Source organism: Leptosomus discolor, chromosome 22 (assembly GCF_034619465.1).
Source record: "Leptosomus discolor isolate bLepDis1 chromosome 22, bLepDis1.hap2, whole genome shotgun sequence".
NCBI lineage: Eukaryota > Metazoa > Chordata > Aves > Leptosomiformes > Leptosomidae > Leptosomus > Leptosomus discolor.
Window position 1 is genome coordinate 1,367,640 of NC_141412.1, and position 25,768 is coordinate 1,393,407.

A 25,768-nucleotide genomic window follows, 5' to 3' on the forward strand; every position below is an offset into this window, starting at 1 on the left:
CAGCTCCCTGTAGCACAGCTGGAGCCCCCGCCGTGCGTGCAGAGCACCCCGGAATCTCGGTACCACTCTCCCAGCCCCAGCACTGCCCTGCCTGCACCTGGCTCTGCGGCAGTTCCCAGGGACCGAGCTGCGGAAGCGCAGGCTGCCCTGGGCTCCCTTGGCACCCAAAGCAAACCTGCTGCCACAGCGGGACCGAGCTCCGGGCGCACAGGAGCCTTCTCACCCCTCTGGACAGATGCACAGGCAGGGCAGAGACGAGGGACGCTGTCCTGCCCTGCCAGCAGGCAGCAGCACAAAAGCATCGAGTGCGAAGTTTGTGTTTTGTTGTTCTTTTGTTTGTTTGACCGTACAAAGAGCAATAAAAACATCCGGCACTCAGCAGAGTGTTTGGCGAAAGAAACGCATCAGAAGGCGCAAACCCCAAACTATAGTCATGACCGCTAACAGCGCCTCCTGTGTGTATATCTGTATTTGTAGAGATTCTCTCTGTTGTGTACAGCTATGTACATACAGATGCATTGGCAAGTTGCAATCCAAGGATAGTGCATGAAAGAAATGAAAGGCAGATGCAAGACTGGTCATGTGCAATAGTCAGAGGCCTTTGGCCGCCAAGTTGCCAGCTCAGTCCCGCGTGGAGCCGCGCACCGCCCGGTTTTGAGCAGCAGGCGGTCCTGGGGAACCAGCCTCGTGGCCGGCTCCCCACCGGCACTCTATGGGGAAAGCCATCCGGCGTGGGCGTGGGGGTGCGTGGGGGCGGGCGGCCTCAGCCCAGCCCTCCCCGGGCAGGGGAGCCCGCGGGAGAGGGGGAAGCCACGCGGCAAGACACGGCGCATTCCTGCTGCAGTCGGGAAGGGGAGCGGCGCAGAGCCCAGCGAGGTCGAGCGGGGTGGAGAGGGCACGTGGGGCCGGGGCGGAAGGCGATGGGGTCAGAGCAGGGAGCGCACGGCCGTCCCTTCAACCCCGGGGCCTGACGGCACTGCCAGGACGGCACCCGCGCAGGGACGTGGCAGTGCTGGGCGGCGGGTGGTGTGGCGAAGGTCTCCCTCCTCCCCGGCAGTGCTGCTCGTGGGTGGCCAGGGGACCTCCGTCACCGGGCCCTCGGCAGTGTCCCCTGGGGGCTCCGCGCGCTGCCCCTCTCCTGCCCCACGCCCTCCCCGTGGCCCCAGGGCGAGGTCCCCGCTCCTCCAGCCAGCACAGCTCACCTGCCCGGTCTGGCGCAGAGGGCGAGGGGCTCGCCCAAGGCCGGGCGGCGAGCCCAGGGCAGGCAGGACCACCGGCTCCCAACCCCGGGGCTCGCCGCATCCCCATGCACCGCAGCAAGGGGTGGGACCAGCTGGGATCACCGCTCGCTCACGCCTGCTCTTGCCCGCCCTCCCTCCCCGAGCTGCCCGGGCCACCGCTCATAACGAAGCGCGGAGCACGCAGGGCAGCTCCTGGGGGGCACCGAGGGAGCTGCCGCAAGCAGGGCAGGCGCTGGACCATGGATGGGGCTGCGGCGGCCGGCAGCCGGCACCGCGGGGCCCGTGGCTGGGCAGGCTGGCAGTGCATTGCCGTGGCAGTTACGGGTTGTGCAGTGCTCTGCGGGGAGGCTGGAGGAGGCAATCTCAGCATCACAGGGTTGCTCGGGGGTGACAGAGCTGTCCTGCTTCCGGGCCTGCGGTTGTGCTCAGTCCTTCCCAGCAAGCACCCAAAAACTCCTCTCCCCCGCGGCAGCTCTTCATCCCTAGCAGATGCACCCCACCGCTCCCCACCGCCTCGGTTTGGCACATCAGCAGAACATTTTCCGTTAGAATTACCCTCCCCGAGAAGGAAACGAGCACAAAAAGTCAGCCCAGCACCTTTGGCTGAGATGCTCAGGCCCAAAAATAGCCCAAGAGGCAGAAGGGTACATCCGTTACCCGCCAGGAGCCATTAGCGGCTCGGAAAACCAGCAAAGCTCAAAGGCAGCGCGCGGGCTAATGGTCGCTGCCCAGCCGCCGGCTTCTGAGCAGGCTGGGACAGTCCCCGAGGAGCACGAGCTTCTTGTCGCAGCCCCCTCAGCACTGGCTCACGGGACTTGCAAAGAGGAGGCGGGCAGCTATCGGGGATCCCTCGGGGACGGCCAGTGCCCGTGACCTGGTCACAGCGGGAGCACCTTGGGGGTGAGACGTGGCCCCGAGAGCAGACGGCTGCTGGCCACTGGCCCCCGCTCTCTTTCTCTAGTGGCACAGGGTGCGGACATCCAGGCACGAGGCTGCCCGGCCCCCTCCGCCCCTCCTGGCACCCCCTGCTCCAGCCCCTCTGTGCGTGGGGACCCGCTCTTCCCCGCTCTCCCGCACCGCCCTGTCCCCAACACCTCCCCGCGGCCCCACGCAGTGCTCTGGCACTCACAGCGTGCCCAGCGGGGGACAAGCCAGTCCCAGCTCGGGCTCAGGGGCAGCCTCGATGCGCTTCAGCCACCCTCCCCACCCCTGCCCGCTGCGGCCAGGCTCCGGGGACCACCTTCTCTCCGCGCCCTGCTCCAGGCTGGGTTGGGTATTTGGATGGAAGGAGGGATGCTCTGGGGAGACAGAAATCCTCGCTCTGGGAAGCACATCAAGGGGGTCACGCTGTACAGGGGTGAAGAGGGAGGGGCGGGCAGGGGGGTGTTACTTGGTGCCCTCGTCCGGGTTGCCTTCGCCGTCTGTCTTCCCTTCCTCTTCCGTCTTCTGGTCGTCCGTGTTCAGCCTCTGCTGCTTTTTCCGGCGCACGCATTTCACCACCATCAGCACCAGGATCACCACGGCCAAGAAGCCACCTACAGAGGCACCCACGATGACAGCCACTGTCGAGTCGTGCTTCGGGGGCTCTGGGGAGACAGGGCACGGGCTCAGGGCACGCAGGTCCCGCCTGGGGCAGCCAGCGGGAGCAGCAGGGAAGAGGCAGGGCGTGCTCCCACTGCCGGCGAGCAAACCCTGCACGCGCAATGCAGGGTGCAGTCAGGGCACGGGGCGGAGCAGAGAGCCAGCCAGCACCCATGGGTGCCCGGCAGCAGAGGGGACCACTCTTCCACTTACCTTTGGTGAGCACCTTCAGACTGATGCTGGCGTGGCCCCGATGCCGGTCCGGGGGGTTCAGGACATAGCAATTGTAGGTGCCCTCGTCCTCCAGCTGCACGTTTTTGAGGGTGAAGGACACATCGTACTTGGTGGGGTTCCCGGTGAACTCCACCCGGTTCCCAAAGCGGTCCAGCTGCTTGTTCATGATCTTCATCCGGAACTGCAGGAACTGGGCAGCCCGCATGGGAGAGGAGGTGAGGCAGTGCTCGGCACCCTGAGAGCTCACCTCTCCCGGCCAGGCATCCCCCTCCCCTGCAGGTACTGCCCCACGCTGCACGCTCGCCCCCGAGCTCGGCTCCATGAGCAGCACGGTCCCTGCTCAGCTCTGGCCACCACAGCGGCCGGGGACAGAGCGTCCTCACGGTGCCTCTCCCGCTCGCACCTGCCTGTCCCGCCGCTCCAGGGCAGCTGCCCTGCCCGCTCGCTCTTTATGCAGTCAGCCACTGGTTTTCCCTGTGATGGAGGAGGGCCAGATAGCAGGAGCGCACGTAAGGAGAAGGCTCAGGACCCCAGGGAACACCCACGTCTACTTCAAGCTGGTCCCAGGACCTCTCCCCAGCCCCGGCGAGACTCACCAGCTCCTCAGAGCAGTTCCTGCACTCCTGGTACGTCCAGTTGAGGGAGAACTGCTTGTTCTCCACCTTGTAGCAGGAGTTGAAGGTGCAAGAGAGCTTCACGGAGGAGCCATTCAAGGCATTGATGGTGGCGGGAGCCATGACCTCCATGCCCAGTCCCGTGGGTGCTGCCGAAGAGCAGAGGTGCAGATGGGTTAGAAAGGGGGCACAAGCAGCCGTCCTGCCAGCTGAGCTGGTCTCCCCGTCCCACCCTGCACGCTGGGCTGGCCGCACGGAGCCTCACCCTGGGGCCTGGGATTGCCTTTCCGGCACATCCACGCACAGACCACGCTGTGGCCAGCCAGGACCAGGGTTCCCCTGCACTGCAGTGTGACAGGCGGCACGCGGGGAGCAGCCCCAGCCCTGGCACCATCCCTCGGCGCTGCTGCGCGCGGGCTGCCCACCCCTCTCTGCCGTGCCTGCCCTGACTGTGCCCGCTGCCAAGCTCTGCTGCCCCCGGGCGAGCGCCGCTCCTGGCCCCTTAGACGAGGCTTTCCCGCTGCAGAGCCGCCAGCGCTACGCGAAGGGCTGGATGCAGCATCAGCACGCAGGGCTCAGCGCCACGTCCGCGGGGAAATTTATGGCTGCGCTCATCAGATTTCCTCGCTGGCAGGACGCACCGCAGCGGCGAGGGCTGGGATCTGCCAGGGCCGGCCCCTGGGGGCTGCGGGGGCGATGCAGGTGCTCCCCGCTCCCGGAGGTGTTCACGCAAGGATTCTCCAGCTGGGAACGGCCTCGTCAAGATCTCAGCCGCTCCTGGGGGGACGAGGCCAGCCCCTGCACCCTGGCCTTGCTGTGTCAGAGAAGCAGGGACGCTACGCGGTGCGGCTGGCGGGGCAGGACAGCTGACTCGGGGCACGGGCAGGGATGAGGTGTCTGTGCCCTGCTCCCTCTTCCACTCCTTTCCTGCCGCTCCCCGAGTCCGCTGGCTGCCCCAGCAGCACCCGCAACCCAGCGCCGGCATCCAGCACCTCCTCCCCAGCCTGCAAAGGGGAGGGTGCAGGTGCCGAGACAGGCTCCTGCGCAGCCACCCGGCCGTGAACTCTAAGGCACAGGGACAGAGAGCTGGGAAGGATGGGACTGTAAAGGGGGCTGTGGCACCCCCCAGGGCAGGGACAGTGACGCTGGCAGCAGGTGCTTTTCTGATCACCTCACCTCTCCCCTTTGGCTGCTGCTCTTTGCTCTCAAACCTTCTTCCTGAGGTGCTCCTCAGTCCAGCCCTGTGGCCAAGCTGGATGCATGTCAAGGCTGCTCCGCTGGCTAATCCGCTCCGTCTGCAAGCAGGGCAGGAAAGGGGCCAGGCTCTGCAGCCAGGGAAAAGAGGCTTTTCCAAATTGCAGATACGGCTGCTTCCAGCCACAGGTCTTGCTGCGAGGTGCGAACCGGCAGCATCCTGAAGCCAGCTCTCCGGAGGCAGAGGGGTGCCCTCCAGGTACGGCCGAGCCCTTGGAGATGGCTGCCTGCTCATGCTGGCAGCCGAGCAGCCGTGGTGAGCACCCTCCATCCAGCCCCAGCACAGGGAGGGCTCCCCACAGGGTGCTGGGAGGCAGGGATGGGGAGCGCTGGTGCACGGGGACGAATCGCAGCACCCAAGGAAGGAAAAAGTGTCCAGGCCCCAGCTGGCATCCCAGCCCTGCTGCCACATCGCAGCCCACCCCCTTAGATGCTTTCAAGAAAACCTTGTAGGGGCGGGAGAGAACACCCAGGAGCCTCTTCGCAGACGCAGCCCAGCAGGGCTGGTTGGAGGGGTCCCTGCAGAGAGGCACTGGCCTGAGTGCCCGGTGGCCCTCGCGCTACGCCCTGCGTGCCTGCGGTTGGGTGGCGTGGCTTCGTGCTGCGTCCTCGGGGCGCCCCAGGTCTCTGCAGAGGGCTGAGATGCCACCAGGAGCGATGCCACCAGGAGCTCTCCCAGGCTCTGCAGCAACGGGATAGCCCTGGCCAGGGCTTTGCCCTGCCGCCTGGTATGGCGGGACCATACCGCAGCCAGAGGGTCCTCGCAGGCAGCCGGCACGCGATAGGCACATGCCCTGGGAGCACCTATGTGCGCAGGTCCAAACTCTGACGCTGCCCTGGGCACCCAGCACCCGGGGACAAGGAGATGGGGAAAGAAACCACTAAAATCCTCGGGACCGACAGTCCAGGCTGCGTCCTTCGGTGCTGCGCACACTCCCAAATTCTGTGTCACGCTACACCCTGCACCCAGAGGTAAAATCACACGCAGCCTCTAAAGCAGACCTCGCTGGGCTTTTTATCCTCCATTTCCCAGCCTCTCTCCTAAAGCAAAGGCAGCCCACCAGGAGCTCCGGGGCAGTGTGAACAGCACTTCAAAGAGGTGATGCGTTCCCGTTTCCAATCAATACAGACCCAAACCTGCTGACACACGCTGCTGGCTGCGGGGCAGGGCAGAAATGCAGAGACCACAGTTCCCACCACCACCCCCCCCCCCCCCATGCAGCGCCTCAGCCCAGAGCCCGCCGCCCTGCAGCCAGCCACAAACCAGCGGAGAGTCGCAAGCCACCCGCAGCCCACCAGCCACCACCTTCCCAGGGAGGCAGAGCCAGAACTGCCCCCTCTCCCCACTGCAGCCCACCTACATCCCTTGCCTGGCATGCAAACAGCCTTGCACTGAGACGAGACCTCCGGCAAGCAGGATGCACAGCTTTTTTGAGAGAAGATGCCGTTGCAACATACCCCCCACCCTGCCTAAAAGCAGGTCACCCTGGCTGGCGGATTTCAGCAGGGTGCGTTTCGGACCACCTCCGTCCCCATCCCTGCGGCACAGCATCTCTTGCTGGCTCGCTGCTTCCCCAGCAACAGGAGGGGCTTCTCGGGGCTGGGAGTGGGGAGGGGGCTCCTGGACGGAGAGGGTGTTTCTCCCCAGCCTGGGTGCTCTGCCCTGGCAGCCGTGTGCATGCAAGGGGTCAGGTTGACACTTACCCAGCGAGAGGAGCAAGCTGAGGCCAGTGAGGAACAAGGTGGGCTGCGGGAGCCAAGCTTCCGGGCTCATTTTGAAGGACTTTTGTGTGTGGAGAGGACCTGGTGTTGGTGTGGATTTTGGTGGTGGTGGTGGTTTGCTTTTTTCGAACGCCCGGGTTATTTGCAGGTGACATATAACATTAGAGCTGCTTTATTTCCACAGCCCAATATGGCTGGCTGGAGGGGTGCTGGATCGAAAAAATCAGTAAATGCTATGGTTGGTGGATTTCAGCAGGGGAAGTGGGAGGGCAGAAAAATTTTCCCCTGAACAGAAGGCGAACGCTCCTGGCGCTCCTACTCCGGTCGTGGGCTGTGCCGCAGAGCGTCTCCCGCAGTGTGCCGAGCCCAGGGCAGGCGAGGAGCAGGATTCTGCTGGGATTCCCTCTGCCCGGGCAAACATACCGTCGGAGAAAGCAGCTCCAGGGAGGCCAGGAGCCCAGGGATGCAGCCCGTGCCCCACAGCACAGGCCTGACCCTGAGCGTTCCCACAGCCCCTCAGCCCCCCAGTTTCAGCGGGGGCATGCAGATGCGTCACCTCTGCCCTGTTGGAGGCTGGAGACCCAGCCCTGCTCGTGCCATTCCCAGCAGCAGCTCCCACTCCCGGGGGCCCCGGGGCATCAGAAATGCCCTCCCGAAGCCAGGCAGAGAGCAGAGGGACTGATCTGGCCCGGGAAGGGCAGAGGGTCTCAAGGAGGCAGCCCGGCCAGCACGCCCAGGAGGAGGCACAGCCATGGGCAGGCAGCCTGCAGCAGCTAGAACTGTTCCCAGGGCCCCTGCTTGCTCCCGTGCAGCCCCCTCGCTTCCCACAGGTGCCAGGCTCTGCTGCCACCTTTCCCCTTCCCCAGCAGCATGCCATTCCAGGGCAGCACCCTCTCTTCATCCAGCCCTTGGGATGGGGAGGCTCTGCCCAGCAGTAACAGGGCTGGAGAATGTCTTTGGTCCCCTTCACACCATCGATCAAGAAAGCCTTTGGGCCACGGACTCCAAGCTGCAGAGACCGGTGCAGGGAGGAGACAACGTGTGACCCCATGGAGACCAGAAAACTAGCGACAGGAGCTGCTCAGCCACCTCGTGCTGCAGGATGCAGGATGGTGGGGTTTGCTGCAGCAGCAGCAGGGAGGAGAAAGGCGAGCGGTGCCCTGGAGCCAGAGGGCATCTCTGTTCCTGTGCACCAGAGCCCCGGGGAGGAAGGGATGGGGCAATGGGGAGGCAGGAGGGATGCAGAGGTGCTCTGCTCCAGGAGGACCAGCTCCAGGAGGGGAAACAGGGCAGTGAGGAGAGAAAGCATCACAGAGGGGCCAGGGTGAACGCGGGCAACCCTCGCAGCAAACCCTCTCACTGCACACACAGCAGTTTCCCAACCACGCCGGGCAGGCAGAGCACCCTCTCTGCTCCCCTAGAATGAGTCTCACCACAGCAGCAGAGGTCCCATGCAACCCCCGACACCCCAAAACCAGCCCTGGTTGCCGATTCCTCCTGTAATCCCACGACTCTGCTTCATCCAGGAAAAAGAGAGTAGGGTGTCAACGTGAAACCAAGGACTGCAGCCCGGAGCAGCCTGTGCTGCAGTCTCCCATCCAGCAGAGCCGGTGGGAGGTGGTCCCGGCTCCCAGCTCTGCACCTGGAGGTGTCAAACATCTATCTATAGCGCAGGAGAAGAGCCAGCACACCCCGAGACGCTGCCCCGGAGGCTCGGGAGGGGTTGCTGGGCTCCCCCCGGCCAGGGCAGCCAGCCCCAGGCGGAGGGGGCGCGGGCAGGCGCTCGCCCATCGCCAGGGGCTGCTGCACGGGAGGCACGTGTGAGCGCTCGCCCGTGGGGGACCCCACCGCCCGTGGGGGACCCCACCGCCCGTGGGGGACCCCACCGCCCGTGGGGCCTGCCCCTCTCCCCTGCGCCCCTCGCAGGGCCAGGGCAGCAGCGGGGATCAGTACAGCTGCCCGCTGCAAAGGGACCCCCTTTGCCGCCCACTGGGCTTTTACTGCACCCCGAAGCCAGCGGGACAGGCACGGGTGCGAGGCTGCACGTGGGTGCAGGGGCGCCCAGGCCCTAGGCCAGGCGGGTTTTGGCGCACTTGGGCATCACACGCTTGAGGAGGAGGTAAAAGGAAGCCAGGAACAGACAAGACTCCCTGAGGTTTATTATCTTCAGAAGATACCACGGACACACCTGCACGGCTCCCGCTGCATCTCCCCCTGCCAGGCTCTCCTGGGAGATTGTCACCTCGGGACCTGCAGCTGCCCGGACCAGGATCAAAGCTAGACCATGGAGGCTGTGCCACCCCCCCACAGACCAAGAGACAAGAGCCAGAGGGACACGTCCCCCCGTGGTCCCTGGGCAGACAACGAGGGCGGCGTGTGCCCCAGCAGCGGCTCTGGCACGGAGCGGGCAGGGAAAGGGCAGCGCTTCTTAGAGGAAGGGCTGGCAGCAGCAGAGCGCTGGCCTGCCCCAAGGAGCAGAGGGGTCTTGCACGCACCTGCTAAGGGGCTTACATCCCCCTGCAGGGCTATTTCTGCCCCTCTGGAGCCCAGGGAAGTGCCGCCTCCAGTCTGCTGTGGGGTTCCTCGCTTTGTCCATCACCCTGTCTCCCCTCTCCCATCCATTCTGCCGGGATCACCCTCTTGGCCAGCTCCACGTAGACGCCGTGCTCCCGGAAGGGAGAGGGGTGCTGCAAGGAGCAAGGGACAGGGCGTGAGTCTCGCCGCAGGTATCGGGGCCCATTCGGAGTGGGCAGGAGGCAAGGGATACCGCTGTTGGAGTGGGGAGCGAGGGGTCAGGCCCCGGGTGCTGCTGTCACCCTGCGGAGCGGGGTGGTGATGTAGGGGGTCACACCAGCCCTACAGCTACTCGCCTCCTTGCTTACCATTGTTATGTAGATCTCCTCGGCTTTCCTCTTCTTCCCTGCATCCTGTTCAGCCCGGGGTACCTCAGCTCCAGGGATTGAAGAGTAAAACGCTTCCTACGAAGAGGAGATCAGGACACTTGGAGCCGAGCAATCCCCAAATGAACAAGGGCCGCCTTACCCCAGTCATCGGACTAGCACCAAGAGCCACAGCTGCGGCTGGCCGGGAACAGCAGCTCATGCTTGGCCAGTGCGGGATCCCTTCCCTCAGCATCCCCAGCCCTGTGCCCGTACACCCCGTGTCAGCGATCCCTCCATGTCCCGAGGACACGCAGCCTTAGCTAGTGACGAGTCAGCAACCATCTTGCGTGAGGATGACCCCAGCTTCAGCCTCACGGGGAGGCTGTGGTCCAGGACCCCACCTCCCCTTGCCAAGCCTCTGGGCTCCCCGGCGCTCGGCTGCTGCCGGAGCATTTGCTCCACCAGCGCCTCCTCTTATCCCCCAGCCAAATGAAACAGCAGGACCCGGGGCTCGTTCCAGCCACGGCCCACGCACGCAGCCGGCGCAGCGAGGAGCCTGCAGCTCTCCTGCGTGCTTGCTGGGGGTGGCTGGACACACGAGGGCACAGCCCGGTGTGCACACAGGCGTGGGTGCTCCACACCTGCCCTGTAGCCCCGTGCGCCCCATCCCTCCCCTTCTCCTGCCTCTCCTCCCTCCCTTCAGTTCCTGCGGGCTGCGGCGTGTCCCAGCGCAGGGCAGGGCAGGGCAGGCAGACGCTCGCCTCAGCTCAGCTCGGCCTCGGCTCTCACCTCTCCTTTGCTCTCGCTGCCGCCATTTCCAGTCCTCTCCAGGGCCGCGTTGGCTGCAGACCTTGAGGGAAGGCAAGGGCGGCGTCATCTCCAGCGAGAAGCATCGCCTGCTCCTCCTGTCCCTGCCCTCCCTCTCCTGGGACACTGGGATCCCTTCGCAGGTGCCTCGGCCAGGCCGTCCCCGCGGCTGTCCCGCAGCAAGCCCAGGAGGTTTGGGAGCCGAGGGGGGACCAGCCAGGGCAGCGTGACACTAGAGGGCAGCAGGATTCTGCACCCCGCTGCGGGCAACGGCGTTCCCCGGGATGATGGACCTCTGGTTCCCGCAGCTCCAGCCCCGCTTGGGGCTGGTCAGGCTAGTGCTGGGCCAGGGATAAGAGTGCAGGAAGGCTTTGCTCGGTCCCATAAACCCACAGCTAGCGTTGGTACCTCTTCCTCAGGCTGAGCCCAGCCAGGAAAGCCAGCACAACAGCCACGCAGCCACAGCCCACAGTCACGGGCCAAAACTTAGAGTCTCCCGGGGCCGCAGAGTCCCGGGCGCCTGCTGCTCCTCGTCCTGCTGGGGAGACACCAAGGCAGGGGATGGTACACAGAGGGACCCCAGCCCTACTCCGGAATAATCGTGGTGGCAGGTCCGAGAGCCTCCCGGAGCCTCTGCAGCCCCTTTGCACGGGGCCAGACAGGGGGACGGGAGCGGGGAGCAGCCAGAGGGCACGTACCTCTCGGTCTCGCGGGGCCGACGTGCAGCACCGTGCGGTTCTTGAAGATGCTGCTGCGCTGGAGCAGCCGGATCTCACACATGTACGTGCCGCTGTCATTCACCTGAACGTCCTGCAGCCGGATAGAGCCATCCCAGCGGGAGACGTCCCCTTGCCACTGCACCCGGTGCTGGAAACGGCCCACGGGGATGCTACGGTTGCTGTAGTAATAAAGCACCATCTCCTCCTGCCAGGGCACAGACAGCATCAGGTGAAAGGAGCCCAGTGGAAGGGCACTGCCCGCTGTGCCTTCCCTGCTCAAGAGCCCTCAGATCCGCGCTCTCTCCCTCTCGCCGTGCAGCGCTCCCCACGCACGAGAGCCCGGCTCACCCCCACGCTCCCTCGGAGAGCCCCAGGGCGCAGCAGCCAGCCCGGTGGTTCCCCTGCGGTGCAGGGCCAAGGGGAGCAGCGGAGGCGCCCCACCATTCCAGGGGGGAACGTTCTTCCTCTCGTGGCCCGGGCCAGGCGGACGGGCTTTCCCGCAGCCTCCGGAGAGTGGCAAGGCTGCCTCGCTCACCCTCCCACGGCTCCACCGCCCAGCCCGCCGTCCCGACCCACCTTCTGCATGCCGGCTCCTGCCACGTGCAGCCAGTCCACTTTGGCCATCGTCCAGCCCTCGGCCGCCGGGTCTCGGAAGAGGCACCGCAGCAGGACGGAGTCCCCAGCGCTGGCTCGAAGCTGAGGCTCCGTGAACACCCAGCCAGCCGACCCGCTGCATCGCTCTGCCGGGGACAAGGACAGCAGGATGAGCCCAGGGAGGACGGCCAGATGCAGCCTGCCTGTCCTCATCGATATCTCCTCTCCAGGTAAGCCTGGGGCTGACGGCACTGACCAGTCCAGAGCGCAACGGGGAGGCCCTGCTCCCTGCGCGGGCAAAGCCCCTCGCTGACCCCGGCTTTTGGCGTGCCCGGGATGCGGGGCAGCGCATCCTCCCAGCCGCCGGGCCAAGGGCTGCCGCGCTCGCTGAGCGAGCCACGCCGAAGGGAAGCGGGGAAGCACAACCCCGGCCCTCCGCGTCTCCGAGCCAAAGCCTGCAGCTCCTGCAGGGCTGTTCCTGTGAGTCACCGGCTGGGAGAACCAGTGCCACCCTCATCTACGCCAGGCCAGGGGCAATTCAACCGCTTGACACGAATTTCAGTTCCTCTTTCGCAACCCGCCCGTTTGGCTTCCTTACCCTTTGCTCACAGGCTCCTGACCTGGGCTTGGACTTGTCTGGCCACATAACTACTGCTTAGGGTTCCTGGAGAAGCCGGACAGTGGGGAAAACAAACCAAACCCGAGGAACAAAGAGCACGGAGCTGACATAACCAGCACGGAGCAGCTGCCGACGCGGCAGGCTGCAAAGCAGGTGGCAGGAAGGGGAAACAAGTGGGGCAGAAAATGTCCCTGGAGCTCATCGAGAGAAACCCTGCGTGCCCCAGAGTCTGCACTGGCAAAACCGAGCCAGAAGAGCGGCCGAGGCTCTGGCACTTGTTTGTCAAGAACCAGGCGAGCTGCTTCAGCGGGGAGCTGCTCAGACAAGTAGACTTTCCCTGGTGTCTTCGCCACTGCTCGCTCTGTCCACAAGCCACTGAGGGCTGGGCCCTGGCGAAGCACCAAGTACTTCTCTGATGCCCTGTAAATAATAAATGCAAAGTGCTACAGCTTCCCAAACAGGCTTCTTTTGGTCTTGACCAGCTGTGGAGCTGAAAATGACAAATATTTGCCAGCGGAGAAGACCAAGGGAGCCAGATGCCTCGAGCAGAGCCAAAATCAATACCTTGGAAACCTTTCCCTGTATTTAGACCGGCAAAGCAGTTCTACTTCTTTCAAAGCCTTGGAGCCTAGCAAAGTAAGTACGGGACTCCATCCAGGGATGCTGTTGCAATTTGAAGCCTATCCATACGTGAGCTCTGCAGGATGGGAATACGCAGCACCTAGAGACCAGGGGAGTTACCGGTACCCAGGAGCCCACTTACTGCTGCAAGTGCCGTGTGCCTGCGGAACCCCGAGGGGTTCTCGCTGCGGGAAGAGAGGAACCGACGGGTCTTCCACCAAAGGCAAAGGGGAAAGCAGGCAAGATAAATAAAGCCACCAGAATGACTTACAGCTTACCCAGCCATGTCAGCACCAGAGTCAGGCTCAGCAACTCCTTCATCTTACTCTAAAAAGAACAACAGAGGGGACACATGCATCCGTTCCCCCTGGGGCAGGACACCAACAACTTGCGACCGAACTGAACCCCAAGGTCAGAAGAAAGTTTCCTTCAGTTCTTCGGAGAGGGACACGCTCTTTGCTGCCTGGACGTTCAGCCTCCGAAGGTACCCACTGTCCCAGCTGGGAGCCTGAAACTCAGCGAAGCACAGATGTCAGCTACGTCTCTGGTTTGAGACCGCTCTGAGCCCGTGGAAGGAAGAGCGAGCGAGCTGGGGGGGAGGGCTCACCCTGAAACATCTTTGCATTTTCCCCTAAGTAATGAATCTTTCCGGTGGTTTGGGGGTCGAGCCTCTAGCATCTGAGCTGAGACGTTCACAGATGTTAACCCTGCTCAGAAGGCAGTGGGATGTTCTTTGTGCTGCATACTCGGAGAAGTTCGGTCCTGAAAGCACAGACCCCTCACTCTGGGAATAACTCGCTTGCTCCAGGGTGCGACACATGGTAAGAACTTCTGCTGGAACCCTTCGGGGTCCGTTCAGACAACGCCACGTTCGGTCACTGCATTCAGTTTGACCTGCTGCACATCTCTCAAAATAGAAAGGAGACGCCAGCGCTGCACATTGCAGACATACTCTGCAGCCAGTCAGCAGGAATATGCCAGCCAGTGTTCACGCATGGATCACAGGAAGGCAGGAGTCAGTACCCTGCTTGCTGTGGCTCCGCTCCATGATTCAAAGTTAGGCCCCCTCAAAAGTGATAAACATATTTAAGGGCAGAAAGTTATTGAGAGAAGCCCTCCCACTTGGAGAACCTGCACATTACAGTTGAATTTGAGGCTGCCGTCACCAGCACATGTTTTCCAACCCATGTATTTTTGCTGCAGAAATAGAAAGACAACAAGAGGCAAATAATCTCTGAAATCTTGCTAGCTTCTCTCAGTTTTCCTCCGTTGTGCAAGTCAGTTCAGTTAGGCTTGGAAGGGGAAAAGGTCCCAGACATTTCTCCCCAGGAAACAGCCATGAAAGGAGTTGGAGTAAATACGTAAGGTAAACCTCTGCCCGCATTCCTATCGCTCTCAGAGATCTACGGTTCCCTTCAGTGCTGGGGAGCAGAAAGCCACAGCGACACACACCAAGTTTCCTGGGGCAGCACCCGCGTCCCCGGCGCTCCAGGCAGAACCGGGGGTGACAACAACCACGGCTCTGCAGCGCGCGGGTCGGGAGCGGGGAAGGCCTCCTCCCTGCCACTGCTCACCCCCTAAGAAAGCTTCCATCTCTTTACACGGCCAGACAGGTTTGCGGAGTCCTTTTTCCTTCCAAATGCGCTTTTTTTCCTCAGCAAAGGAAGCTGAGAAACACCCCGAGACAGGCTCGGACAGGGATTACAGGCCCAGAATTAGCTGCTGGGGGACCCACGGGTCTGTTCTAGGCTGAGAAACTACGGCTTTCCAGTCAGTGCACGGTGTTCTTGCTGGCAAAAGCACCTCTGCCCTTCCTCGCCCCCTCCCTTTCCACAAACAAACCACTGAAAAGTGGCATCGAGCCTTCTGGAATTCTCTCAAATCTGCCCTTCAAAGAACACGACCCGTTTGGGGGTTGGGTTTTTTGGAGGTGGAGGGGAGAGCCGTGTGGTTTGACTGCGCTGTTTGCCGCCCTGCCACGACACAGTTTGCTGTACAACCCGCGCTTGTGCACACACGACCTGCCGACGCAGCAAAACGCGCGCTCGGCTCCAAAGCTCTCAGCTGCTGCAGCACATCTCGGTGCAGCAGGCCAGAGCATCCCACCTCCCAGCTATGCTGCCAAAAGCCGTAGAACTCAAGCAGAGCTACACCCTCCCAGGACCACCCCCACGCAGGGCCCAAAATAGGAGCCAGCTTAAAAAAAATGAAGCACACAGGAGCCCGCATACTGGGGTATCTACACTCCTAACTTCAAAAGTTCTCTGGAGCTACTGAGGCTCTGCTCCTCACTCGCCATCAGATCCCTCCTCAACTTATTACCCTATTTCTCAGAATAAATTCTGGTCCTGCCTGGGAACAGGGTTGGGTTTTTTTTTGCAGGGTCTCCCTCTGTGACACGTACCAGCAAGCGGGTGCTGTGCGTGCACGAGCTGTAGACACAGCACCCACTCACCCAGGCTGTTATGTACATTATGGTGCTGACATATCCAAATCCTTCCACAGGATAACTGCCTTTACTGAACAGATTTGGGGGAAAAAATAGATAGATACCATACTGCCTCCATATTTTCCTACTTTTGCACATGGTGTCTGAGTCCTCAGCACTTCTATGTTTCCCTAGTTCTTTTCAGGAAAACAAACAAACAAACAAAAAGTAAATATTTTGGCAAAAAATACTCACCTAGAGTGGCTTGGGGCAGTCAACTTGTCTCTTGCACAACGCCTCCTTCAGTGGCTAATTCAGAGTATCTGAAAGAATCAGTTGCTAAATCGTCTTGAGGTTGTACGTGCAAGACATTTGTGCTACTTACCAGTCTTTGGTTTCAAGTTTCTTATTTCAGGTTCAGCTTGGTGGTCACTTTCAACTTGCAAGAGGAAGTTCAGAGCTAGACTGAGGTACCGACAAATCAGAACGCAGAAGGGACAGTTACGGAGCGGCGAGGAGAACCAGAGCTGCGTACGCCCGAGAGCAGATGACGGGCACGCAGCTTCCTAAGGAGAAGACCCTTCGCAGGTACCAGATGTGGCTCAGCCCCAGCCCCTCCATCACAGCAGGTTGACCCGATCAGGCGTCGCGGGAGAAATCAAGAGGAGGGAGACTCCTGGCAAGCAGCCCGTCTGCAGCCTGCGCTCCCTCCTGGTTTGGTTTTGGGGATGGGAGGTGGTTAAAGAACCACCACTCCCGCAGACCGGGTCTCGGCCCGATGAGGCAGCCGCCGCACGTGCCAGCCCAGCCTCGCCACTGGTGCCGTGGGGGCCGTGGGGGCGGCGGGCCAGCAGGCACCTGAGGGGCGAGGGGGCCCCGGGCCACACGCTTTCCACGGCGCAGCCAGCTGCTCCCTTTGGAAGCACGTGCAAGACGCTCAGCGCGGACTGCTTTCGGCTGGCACGCACGCACCCCCCGCTCACCCTGAAAGCGTATTTTCATCCTTCCCCTTCCTCTGGAGCACCACAGCAATCACTGTTCTCTACTCCAGTATCCGTGGTTTTCGTGTTACATGGAGCAACTTCCATAGAGCCAGCAGAGGAAGAGAAAGTCAGGTCTGACTCATGCTCAACGCCAATCAGGACCCGGAACGCTACTCGCTTCCAGGTGGCAACTCAGCTTTGCACCAGGAAGAGATGTGCCCGGGATCTCGCCTACCGTTTGCAAAGGGATCGCAGTTGAAGGCAAACATCTTGCCGAGAGCAAGTCAATAATTTCCACAAAGAACCCGAGTGATGTGTTAGTGCTGAAAGTGGAACAACAAAGCCACTTCCTCTAGGCTGCAAAACCCACCGGCATCCTTTCTCAGGGAAGTTTTGGTTGCGGGAGACATTGTGTCATCCGGAAGCACGAGCTTTTTAAATATTACTTCATAGGAGACAGCAGAAAAATACATTTCGTTACCTGCAGACACAGACCTACAGCCGGCCGGCTTTGCGCTCAGGAACTTCATCATACCTGTGATTGGCAGCCATCACAGAGCTGCTGAAGGGGGACCTGGTACGCGTCCCCTTGGGAGTTAAATCTGCTCCCTGCACACCTTTTCCCATCATCATCATCATCATCCTCCGATGACAACATCTATAGCTAAGCAGCGACTCAGGATGGCAGTTTTATGAGGTCAGCTATATTTAGCCAAATAAAGAAATCCACAGCCCAGACTGAAACAAAGCAATTTATTGGTGGCAGCACATCAAAGTCAACAGTAAACTTACAACAGGCACGCAAAAAGAGACTATTTGATCAATGCCACCTACGGAAAGGAAGTGGAAAACAGCAGCTGGTTAGGTACTGAGCAGACACGAGTGCCACCGCTCTCTGCCACCCGTTATTGGGCAAGGCTGGTGAAAGCACTCCTCCTTACCGGGCACGAACGATGCATGTTTAGCTGCTTCCCTAAAGTGGTACCTAGAAGAGACGAGAACACGACTGTTCTGAGCACGGAACATTCCTCTGGTCCCGGCGTGAGTCAACGGCTGAGGTAGATGGGGTTATGTTTCCCCAGATACAGAGTCCCCATTTGCATTTCTGATTCGAAAACATCAGGTCTGTATGAACTGTGCTTCACTTCTACAAGTAGAAGGAGGTGTACCTAGTAACGCAGCTGCTGGACGAACAACCCCCCCCAAAAAAAGGAAAGCTAAGACTGGACAGCGTAAGGTAACACTACTGTGCAGTTGGTGACTTAAAAACAGAATCAGGAAACAGTAGGAACAAAACGGTGATCCCGTAATTGAGCGGCAGGCCAATCCAAGAAAGAGTTAAAAAGCAGTAGGTTCTCTTCGCTCCAAGACAAAGGAGGTATATATACCAGCTTCATCACACTGTTCTAGTCCTTAGCAAATACATTCCAACAAAACTGGGCCCGACGACGATCGCCCCACAGAGCTGACGTCCCTCTGGAGCGGCCTGCGCTTCAGGCCATTCGAATTCAAGGGCGCAGGAAAGGAGGGATGTCACCAGCAATAAAGGAAACAAATCTGCAAGCAAACTAAGAAACACGTCAGCCTGCTGCTAGGAAGCAGGCTGCGCAGCTGTAGGCACTGAGGTTTCTGTAGGCACTGGAGAAGTGAGGTTAAGAGATTTTTTTCCCCCCCCCCGAACAAATCAGAAAGATTTCCAAAACCATTACTTTGTGCTTAAATAAAAGTGAATTTTCCCATCGGCACTTTTCTTCCGATCTACCAAGATTAGAGCCGGTCCTTCAGTCTGCACGGGTTGTCCAGCAGCCTTCACACCCATCTAGCCACGATTTTCAGTGCTGTCATTTCGCTCTTTATCCGCAGCTTTAGTCTCTCATCAGTATGGGTCTTCCTCATCCGAGTCCTAAACGGGGAGTACGGAGAGAGAAATTGAGACCAGGTGTGAAGACGTGAACCAAGCGACGAGTTCGACAACGCTTGGAGTCTGCCAGGCCTCTGACAAGAGCTTAAATGCTTTCTAAAACGCTGCTGGCCTTGAACAAGCCGTAGGACTTGTAGTCGTGAAGCACCTGCAGCTAAACCCCTTTACTTGTCACAGACGCACAGGAGAATCGCCACTGTTTAACCGACACCCGAGGAGTGTTTAAAGTGGAGCAGCAGCAGCTAAAGCTCAAGCAAACGGCAAAGCAGGAAGCGCAGACGGACATTTTCTTAAAAAGCACCACCAAGAAGGCCCGAGGCAGCCCAAGCTGCTGTTTTCCAGCTACAGCCAACCACAACCTTTCGGATCCCCACCGCCTACTGTTGTAACCACAGCAGTCACCTGACGGCATCCCCACAATCCAGCTCTGCAGCTCTCCACTTGAAACAAACACCAACAGAACGGCTCCATCGGGCGAAGCTCGCCGGCTTTCCAGCCATTTTAAGTCCAAATGGATTTTCACCGGCTTTGCCACTTTAATTATGTGGTAAGACATTAAGCATGGAAAAGGACCTTACAGAAACCTCCAAAGTGCAGAATCATTAAAGTGAGCGAGACAGGATGTTCTGACTTAGTAAGCTAAATATTTCGCTATCAGAGAGGAAAGTATCAAACAGATGACAAAACACTCCGTGTGAAAGCAGCAGGATGACAGCATTTGAATTCGCCTTCTCTCAAAGGATGAGAAGACACCTTTCACTTTTCAGTTGCTGTCTGACAGCGTCTGTCTCGCCAAACTGGGGCTCCCACCCTTTCCCATCTCTCCACCTGCAGGAAAGCAACGGTGCCTCCCTGCTCCCCAGCACGCCCCTTGCAACAGCCTTCCCATCTCCCGTGGCAATCCTCCCTTTTGCATAAAGCATTTTCAGCTTTCTGCACCTCGCAAAACTCTTGTTCCCAATACTGCCACCTTGCCACTGCTGTGCCTTATGTAGAACTGCCAATATTTACCAGGTAACTTGCATAATTGCTTGCTTTTCGTTCCGTATCTAATAAAGCGCGGAAACCACCAGCACGCGGTCTGAAGGCTCACGCATTTAGTGCACTTTAAATCACTGGCACTAGCATAGTCAGTCAAGGAACACGTATTTAAATGCTCCTTAACGTACCTCCCGACCGCGTATAAAAGAGGTAAAGGTGTGTCTGAGGCAAGCTTGCTCTGTAGGACATCGGGAAAAATGAAAACACTCTCAAATTAGGCCTGTTAGTGAGCTCGCTCTGGAATGTGCCACACTTACAGCTGTGGCCACTCCTGTCGGCACGCAGAACCCAGAGGCACATTTTACAAAACAAGTACAGCAGGTGGCAAAAACGCTCAGTCGCTTCAGCACAACACGTCTGGTCAACAGAAGCCAGGGAGCAAGCGAGCAAGCAGAATTAGAAGACAACCACCACTTCACAAGACAAAACAAACAAAAAGCCAGAAACAAACAAACCACAAGAGTTGAGCAGCATTCTCTTGTGATGAAAACAGCACAAGCAGGAAGACCTCCAGGTGAGAGGCGAGGCCGCACTCTACCATCTTCGCAAGAAACACAGTGGACTGAGGTACCGCTTCCCCCGTTCCCCACTGCAGCACCGCCAGACCCCAAACCGGTTATGCAGAGCCTTTAAAGAAACTACAGAGCACAGCAGCCGGCACTTAAAATCCTGAATTTTCAGCTTAACACGTCGCCTTTGATTCCAATCAAGTCAAACGAAAAGTCAGTGTGGCGGATCTCAAGCCAAGCTCTCCCACCAGCAAGGCAGTGTGACCAGCGGTTCGCACCCTCTAGAGCCTCTCTGCGGAAAACACCAAGGAGGGCGAGCCTCGCCAGTCGGGACCCTTGTCTGACACGCAGAGGTGTTCCGACAAGCTCTACTTGCTGCTCTTGGCACCTCCTCTGAGCACCAAAGTTGACAAAAGCACTTACGAAAACACCAGCTTTCACTTACCACACAGTTCAGACACCAGCTTCTGAGTTTCCCCAAGCAGTTGTCTGCCCCTGTACGTTCAGGCCTGCAGAGAAAGCACGGGCTTAGGTCGGACTTTTCCCCAAAACCCACATGCTAGCATCTCCTGTGGACTGCGAATTCTAGTTCTACCACACTGAACTGAAGGCTCCTCATCGTGATGAAAAGCCTTTGACTCTGCACAGCAAAACCAAAAAGAATAAAGAACGTCAGGTCCCCTGTTTTGAAGGCAGAGATTTCACTGAAGCGCCGGCGGCAACACAACAAGAGTTGCTATTTGGCCAGCTAACCTTACAACATTAATCGTAACACAGTATTAAAAACCCATTCTGCGAGAAATTTTAGCACCGAATTCATCGCAAAACCAGGTGCAGGTCCAGCAGTAGCAGTGCTACCTCATTGTTCTCACTACTGAGCCTTCCCAGAACAGAACCCTCTCCGGTTCCGAAGGGAATTCAGTCTCCACGGCTCACTCAGGACCTGGCATCTCTGCTCAGGCCCTCACAGGGGAGCCGGCTGGCGTTACTCATTTTGCGGTGTTGTTACGGACAGCTCACACCAAAACGCAACACAGAAAGCCTGCGTAAGCAAAACATCTTGCTGATACAGGCTGAAATAAATCCAATTACAGAAGTGAAAGACTGTCAAACCCTGAACTGCTTCGCTTCCACGGCCTCACACGAAGCACAGAAAAAGGGGGATGTACAGCACTCAGTTTATGCTCCAACATGGGGATTTTCCAAAGCCTTCTGACCGCCGGTTAAATTATGCTCATGGAGAAGTAGATTTCAGTGACCAAACTGCAGACACTGAGAGCTAGGGAATGAAGGACAGGGGAGAAACCGTCCTTTGGCCTGTGCCAACAGGCCCGAGCAGAAGCACAGGCTTTAGGTGCCAGCCAGAACTTACTCATCAGACACTTCGATGGAGGATTTCTTATAGCCAGGTTTTTTTTTCGCCTTTAGCACTCCAAACTTTCTTCCCATCCTCACCAGCAGCAGAACAACCACGAGGACGGAAGGGAGAAATACTAAGATGGAGAGCAGCACCGCTGAGGTCAACTGGAAGGAAAGGCCTGCAGGGAAGACAAAGAGCAGCCCCGCTGTAGCAGCAGTACAATCCGGCTCTCCTAAGGCTCTGTGACAACCGTTCACCCCGGACACGGGCTGCCAGCCTTTCCGTACAAGGCACAGAGCTGGCAGATTTGAAACAGCTTGTCCCTGGAGCTGTAGGTCTCCTGTCGCATACCCGGCGCAGCAGGGTGATTCACGGGCAAAAACCCGCAGAGGCGGGCAGGCCACGACACAGTTCTATCAGCCCGTCTAGGCTGCAAATGCGGGGCGGGCCTCCCGCACAGGGCAGACGAGGAAATCGGGTACTGCTGAGAATCGGCGTTCCTGACGTGACAGTTACTTTCAGACCAGCACCAGGCAAGTATTTCCTAAACGTTTAACCCCTTCCTTCTAGTGCTGCAACTTGTGGAGACCTGAACCCCTGAACAAACGCACGCTTTCGATTTCCGTAATCACCACAGCTTCCTCTGCCCCCTCCTGCCCCAAACAAATTCCGTACTTCTCCATGTATTCGGCCCAGAAAGAACGGCTGGGGTAACCCTTGCTGAAATTCTAACGTGGGACTCCAGGGAATCCACTTCCCACGCGATGCTCAGACTTCTAAGATGCTGACAGAGCTGCAAGGCAGCTGCCTCACCGAGATGAGGACGCGCTGCTGAAATGGAGGCTTACCCCTCTCCGTAACTATCAGCACGGTCTGGGGAATGTTATGGTACACGTCCGGAGGGTTCTTCACGCTGCAGATGAACGTCCCATTGTCACTCATCACGGGGCTTTGGACAGCAATGGAAGCATCACCCTTGGCAACATTCCCAGCCCAGGAGATCCTGTCTTTGAACTTCCCCGCTGTCGTTGGGTATGGAACAGACTGATAATGAAAAACCTAAAAGGAGGCAAAGACAGCAATTGTACTAATAAAACTCGCATCTAAGAAAGCAAAGTAAACTACTGTCTGGATTGTAAACATAAAGGAATACACATTAGGAAGTCAGAAATACATACAGGAGACCTTCCCAAGGCCCAATTTTAAAACTCTGAGTCAGTCCCGTTTCATTAGACTTCTGGCGCTTTTATCTACCAGCCTCAGCTCTCGGCCGTCACCATCACCATTCTGACCAACTTGTTCCCTTCCTCAGATCTTCAGTCCAGAAGCAGAGCAGGCTTCTTGGCTCGTGCAAGACAGAACACTGCAGTTCCTCAGCTTTTACTTCTTGCACTTTTGCTCTTGCTATCCTACGAGCAGAGACTTAGGAGAGCTCACTTCATACAAGCACCACCTTCTTGTTCCAGGTACAAGGACGCTCCCCAGAGGTCAGAGTCTTCGGGCAGCAGAAGTCACTGGCAATCTGTAAAGATGCACATTTTCTGCTTCCACCTTGATTAAGGGCTTTCCAGTGGGCTTCCAGCCTTACCTGTTTAGGCTTAGATCGCAAAACACTGCCAACAAAGCGGCAAGCAGCAGCCCGTAAGCTTTAGAGGCCGTCATCTTCACTGCCATCGCACACACGTGCTTACCGCTGCAAGAGGTCTCGGCAGCAGAGCGCACGACAGAACTACTAGCGGACAGCTGCCTTCAAGAAAGCCAACAACCAAATCCTTTTCAGTCATTCCGTACATAGCTACGGCATACAATGCAGCGCTTGTGTCAAAACCCCAAGTTTATCTACTTTTATCGTCACCAGGCTGTTATGCATTTACACAGAGTATCTTCTGCTCAAAGAACAGTAAAGCAATTTCACACGAGAAAGAAGGTGGCGATGAGAGTCCCAACCCCCAAAGCGATGAAGCAGCACAGCAAGGCAAACGGAAAAAGGATCATCAGATTTTCAGCACGCACAGAGAGCCGGGCAGTCTGCGCCAGAAAGAGACTCCCTGTTCCACTTACAGTCTCCATCTGACCACCTGCGAGGGGCCGGTAAGACCAGTCTACCGTCAGGCTCTCAGCGATGGGAGAACTGGATTTGAATGAGCATTTCAGTAATACTTGTTCCCCAACGAAAGCTCGCACTTTGGGACTGGCTTTAATTTCCAGGGAAAGGGCGTTGCAGACCCCTGATGGAACAAGCACAAAAGACAGGGATTAGATTCTCGTTATCTGTGAGGCGCAGGAGTGACCATGTGCAGCTCAAGCAAGGTCCAAAGACTGAAGCACAGTAGTGACTACCTCCCCCGCAAGGAAACTCGAAGAAAAGCAGACAGCTTCCCTAACCTATTCTCTGCGGGATTGGGACCAGCCCCAATTATCCATCTGGAAAATACCAGCAAGAACCTACAGGTACTTAAAGAGCTGAGAAAGCCGACCAGCCGGCCCTCCGACGAGGTGCAAAGCGCCAGCTTTAGAGCCCTTCAGGGCAGCTGTGGCTCTGCGCGCCTCGCCCCAGCACAACCCGCCGACACACGCACCGGCCGAGAGCCGCCCGCAGCAGCCCGCCCCCTGCTGCTTCCCGGCCGGGCGTCCCGCCAGGGACGCGGGCAGCCCGCCCCCCGCCAGCGGCACCGCCGCTCCCAGCCTCCCTGTCACGGAGCTCCCGCTCCAGCCCCACGCAGCGAAGCCAGGGGCGCGGAGCGGCCCGCAGCGCGGCCGGCCGGCCGGCCGCCCCCTCCGCGCCGGAAGGGCCCTTTCCCGGAGCCTCCCAGCCCGCCACCTCCCCGCGGGACACCCTCGCTGCGGGGGCCGCCGCCCCCGGAGCCCCCGCCCGGGCGCCCACAGCCCGGCTCCCGCGCGGGGCTCCCCGCCGGAGCCACCGCAAGTAGAGCGGCGCACGGCCGCGCCGTCCCGGTCCCGGTCCCGTCCCGTCCCGTCCCGTCCCACCGCGCCTCTCCCCGCCGCCGCGGCGCCCCCCGGAGCGGCACCGGGGTTACCGAGCAGTTACCGAGCAGAAGCAGGACTCCCCTCGGCAGGAGGAGGAGGAAGAAGCCGCCGCCGTCGCCGCCGGCCGCCGCCGCCCCGCCGCCCCGCATCGCGGCCGCGCTCAGGGCCGCAACATGGCGCCTCACCTGCGCAGGTGCGGGCGGGGGCAGCCCCAAGATGGCCGCCGCGCGTCGCCATGGCGACGGGACGCCTCGCACCTGGGGCGGCCGCGGAGGAGGAGCGGGGCGGCCCCCCCGGCGGCCTGCGGGGCTCCCCGGGAAGTCAGAAGTCCGTCGGCTTTGCTTTTGAGGGGCTTTTCCGAGCAGAAAGCCCCTTCCTTTGAGGTGCCGAGGGCGCGGCAGGACCGCGCGTCTGCCGTGTCACGGCGCTTGTGTCACACCGTCACTGCTCCCCACAAGGCGCGTTTATTTATGACAGACACGATCAGAAATGATAACATACAAACAGATAACGTGGCCAGCACATTACAGGTGGAGTTATGAAGTCATAAAGATAGATACCCTTTAAACAAACGGGCTGGTGTTTTGGTTTGGTGCCGGTTAAGTACCGTAACAGCTCTGCGGTTTCGATGAGTTGGGGCTTCGTCTGCCTTCGAGAGATTAAGTCCGTGGAAGCGCGGGTACGTGCTAAGAGTGCATCGAACGCAGGGGCGAGGCGCGCTGGTGGGCACCCGGGCAGCAAACGGCAGGAGCAGACAGTGCCGTTCCTGTGGGCAGCCCGATACCGCGCTGGCAGCCATTGCACGCTGCCACCGCACCGGGCGGCGGCCGGGCGGCACGGCACCGGAGGAGCATCGCCGGCTCAGGGCAGTCCCTGAGCTTGAACCGCAGCCGCCGCTTGCCAGCCAAACCCGGAGAGCCCCGAAACTTTTTTCCCTCGGAGGGAAGGGGGATGCGGGGCTGGAGAGCCGAGGGGAAAGGAGGTCAGCGTTGGGACGCACCGGCGGAGCGGGAGTGGGAAAAGGAGGGGAGCTGCCGAAGCGTGTGGCCGCACGGCGCGGAGCAGAAGGCAGTGTGCTCAGCTCCCGTGGTTACAAAGCCTACCGAAGCTGCAAGAGACGGATTTGAAAAACACACCCGCTGGTAAACATTATCCCTAATAAGAAAACGTGTACATTCCCGGACTGTAATACTTCCCGCTTAAAGCAGCAAAGAGATTTAAAGCACGTTGTAGCAGCTGGCTTGCTCGTCTGTTCCCTCACGTAGTCAGCCTTCCTTTCCGTGGTGTCAGAGAGGACTGAGGGCAGCACACACGCACCTCACGATTTTTGAGGCGCGAGAGCGCGACTGCTCAGACACTTAGAAAACCTTTGTTCGGTCAGCTATCTTGGCATTTTGTTCAAATCTTTCGGCGTTTTTTCATCTTCAGAGCAGCTTTCTTCACATTCCGCGGGTGTGAAGATGAAGGAAAGTTTCTTGTTCATGGGGCAAGTTCCTCCTGCTTCGCTTCAATGAAGGAAATTTACAACTCATGTTAATGTCATCCTCTGTCCTTGCAAGATTTTCAGGTTGAGCAGGGATACCACACTCGCAGCATGAGGCGTCTGTAATTCACCTTTGTTCTAACATCCGAAATGACAAGCTTTCACCA

The 25,768-nt window shown here is 59.3% G+C and overlaps 3 protein-coding genes across 3 annotated transcripts; all 3 read right to left on the reverse strand.

The window, feature by feature from the left end:
• Positions 1-2,627: 2,627 nt before the first annotated feature.
• Positions 2,628-6,698, reverse strand: SCN2B (sodium voltage-gated channel beta subunit 2). The gene is made up of 4 exons (XM_086476945.1): positions 6,629-6,698; positions 3,653-3,819; positions 3,036-3,246; positions 2,628-2,827 (listed from the first exon to the last, which is right to left on the reverse strand). Exons 1-4 carry the CDS (start codon positions 6,696-6,698, stop codon positions 2,628-2,630), a joined length of 648 nt encoding a protein of 215 aa, XP_086333071.1.
• Positions 6,699-9,171: 2,473 nt separating this feature from the next.
• On the reverse strand, positions 9,172-13,209 carry JAML (junction adhesion molecule like). Its single transcript, XM_086476967.1, has 7 exons — positions 13,167-13,209; positions 11,631-11,794; positions 11,034-11,256; positions 10,744-10,855; positions 10,318-10,378; positions 9,529-9,624; positions 9,172-9,333 (listed from the first exon to the last, which is right to left on the reverse strand). The coding sequence occupies exons 1-7, from the start codon at positions 13,207-13,209 to the stop codon at positions 9,172-9,174; spliced, it is 861 nt and encodes a 286-aa protein (XP_086333093.1).
• Positions 13,210-18,175: 4,966 nt separating this feature from the next.
• Positions 18,176-24,267, reverse strand: MPZL3 (myelin protein zero like 3). The gene is made up of 6 exons (XM_086476770.1): positions 24,180-24,267; positions 23,192-23,358; positions 21,979-22,189; positions 21,143-21,308; positions 20,216-20,279; positions 18,176-18,202 (listed from the first exon to the last, which is right to left on the reverse strand). Exons 1-6 carry the CDS (start codon positions 24,265-24,267, stop codon positions 18,176-18,178), a joined length of 723 nt encoding a protein of 240 aa, XP_086332896.1.
• Positions 24,268-25,768: the final 1,501 nt, after the last annotated feature.

What these genes read in the sequence shown, in the direction of transcription:
- SCN2B (XM_086476945.1), bottom strand. Translation starts at nt 6,698, where the DNA reads ATGAGCCCGGAAGCTTGGCTCCCGCAGCCCACCTTGTTCCTCACTGGC. An exon ending in GGAACTGCTCTGAGGAGCTG is followed by an intron (nt 3,247 to 3,652) that starts GTGAGTCTCGCC and finishes CGGGCTGCCCAG; the next exon opens with TTCCTGCAGTTCCGGATGAA. An exon ending in TCTGAAGGTGCTCACCAAAG is followed by an intron (nt 2,828 to 3,035) that starts GTAAGTGGAAGA and finishes CTGTCTCCCCAG; the next exon opens with AGCCCCCGAAGCACGACTCG.
- JAML (XM_086476967.1), bottom strand. Translation starts at nt 13,209, where the DNA reads ATGAAGGAGTTGCTGAGCCTGACTCTGGTGCTGACATGGCTGG. An exon ending in GGGCTCAGCCTGAGGAAGAG is followed by an intron (nt 10,379 to 10,743) that starts GTACCAACGCTA and finishes CCTTCCCTCAAG; the next exon opens with GTCTGCAGCCAACGCGGCCC. An exon ending in GCAGCGAGAGCAAAGGAGAG is followed by an intron (nt 9,625 to 10,317) that starts GTGAGAGCCGAG and finishes TCCTCTTCGTAG; the next exon opens with GAAGCGTTTTACTCTTCAAT.
- MPZL3 (XM_086476770.1), bottom strand. Translation starts at nt 24,267, where the DNA reads ATGCGGGGCGGCGGGGCGGCGGCGGCCGGCGGCGACGGCGGCGGCTTC. An exon ending in CAGGTGGTCAGATGGAGACT is followed by an intron (nt 22,190 to 23,191) that starts GTAAGTGGAACA and finishes GCCTCCTTTTAG; the next exon opens with GTTTTTCATTATCAGTCTGT. An exon ending in TCCATCGAAGTGTCTGATGA is followed by an intron (nt 20,280 to 21,142) that starts GTAAGTTCTGGC and finishes CTTTCTCTGCAG; the next exon opens with GCCTGAACGTACAGGGGCAG.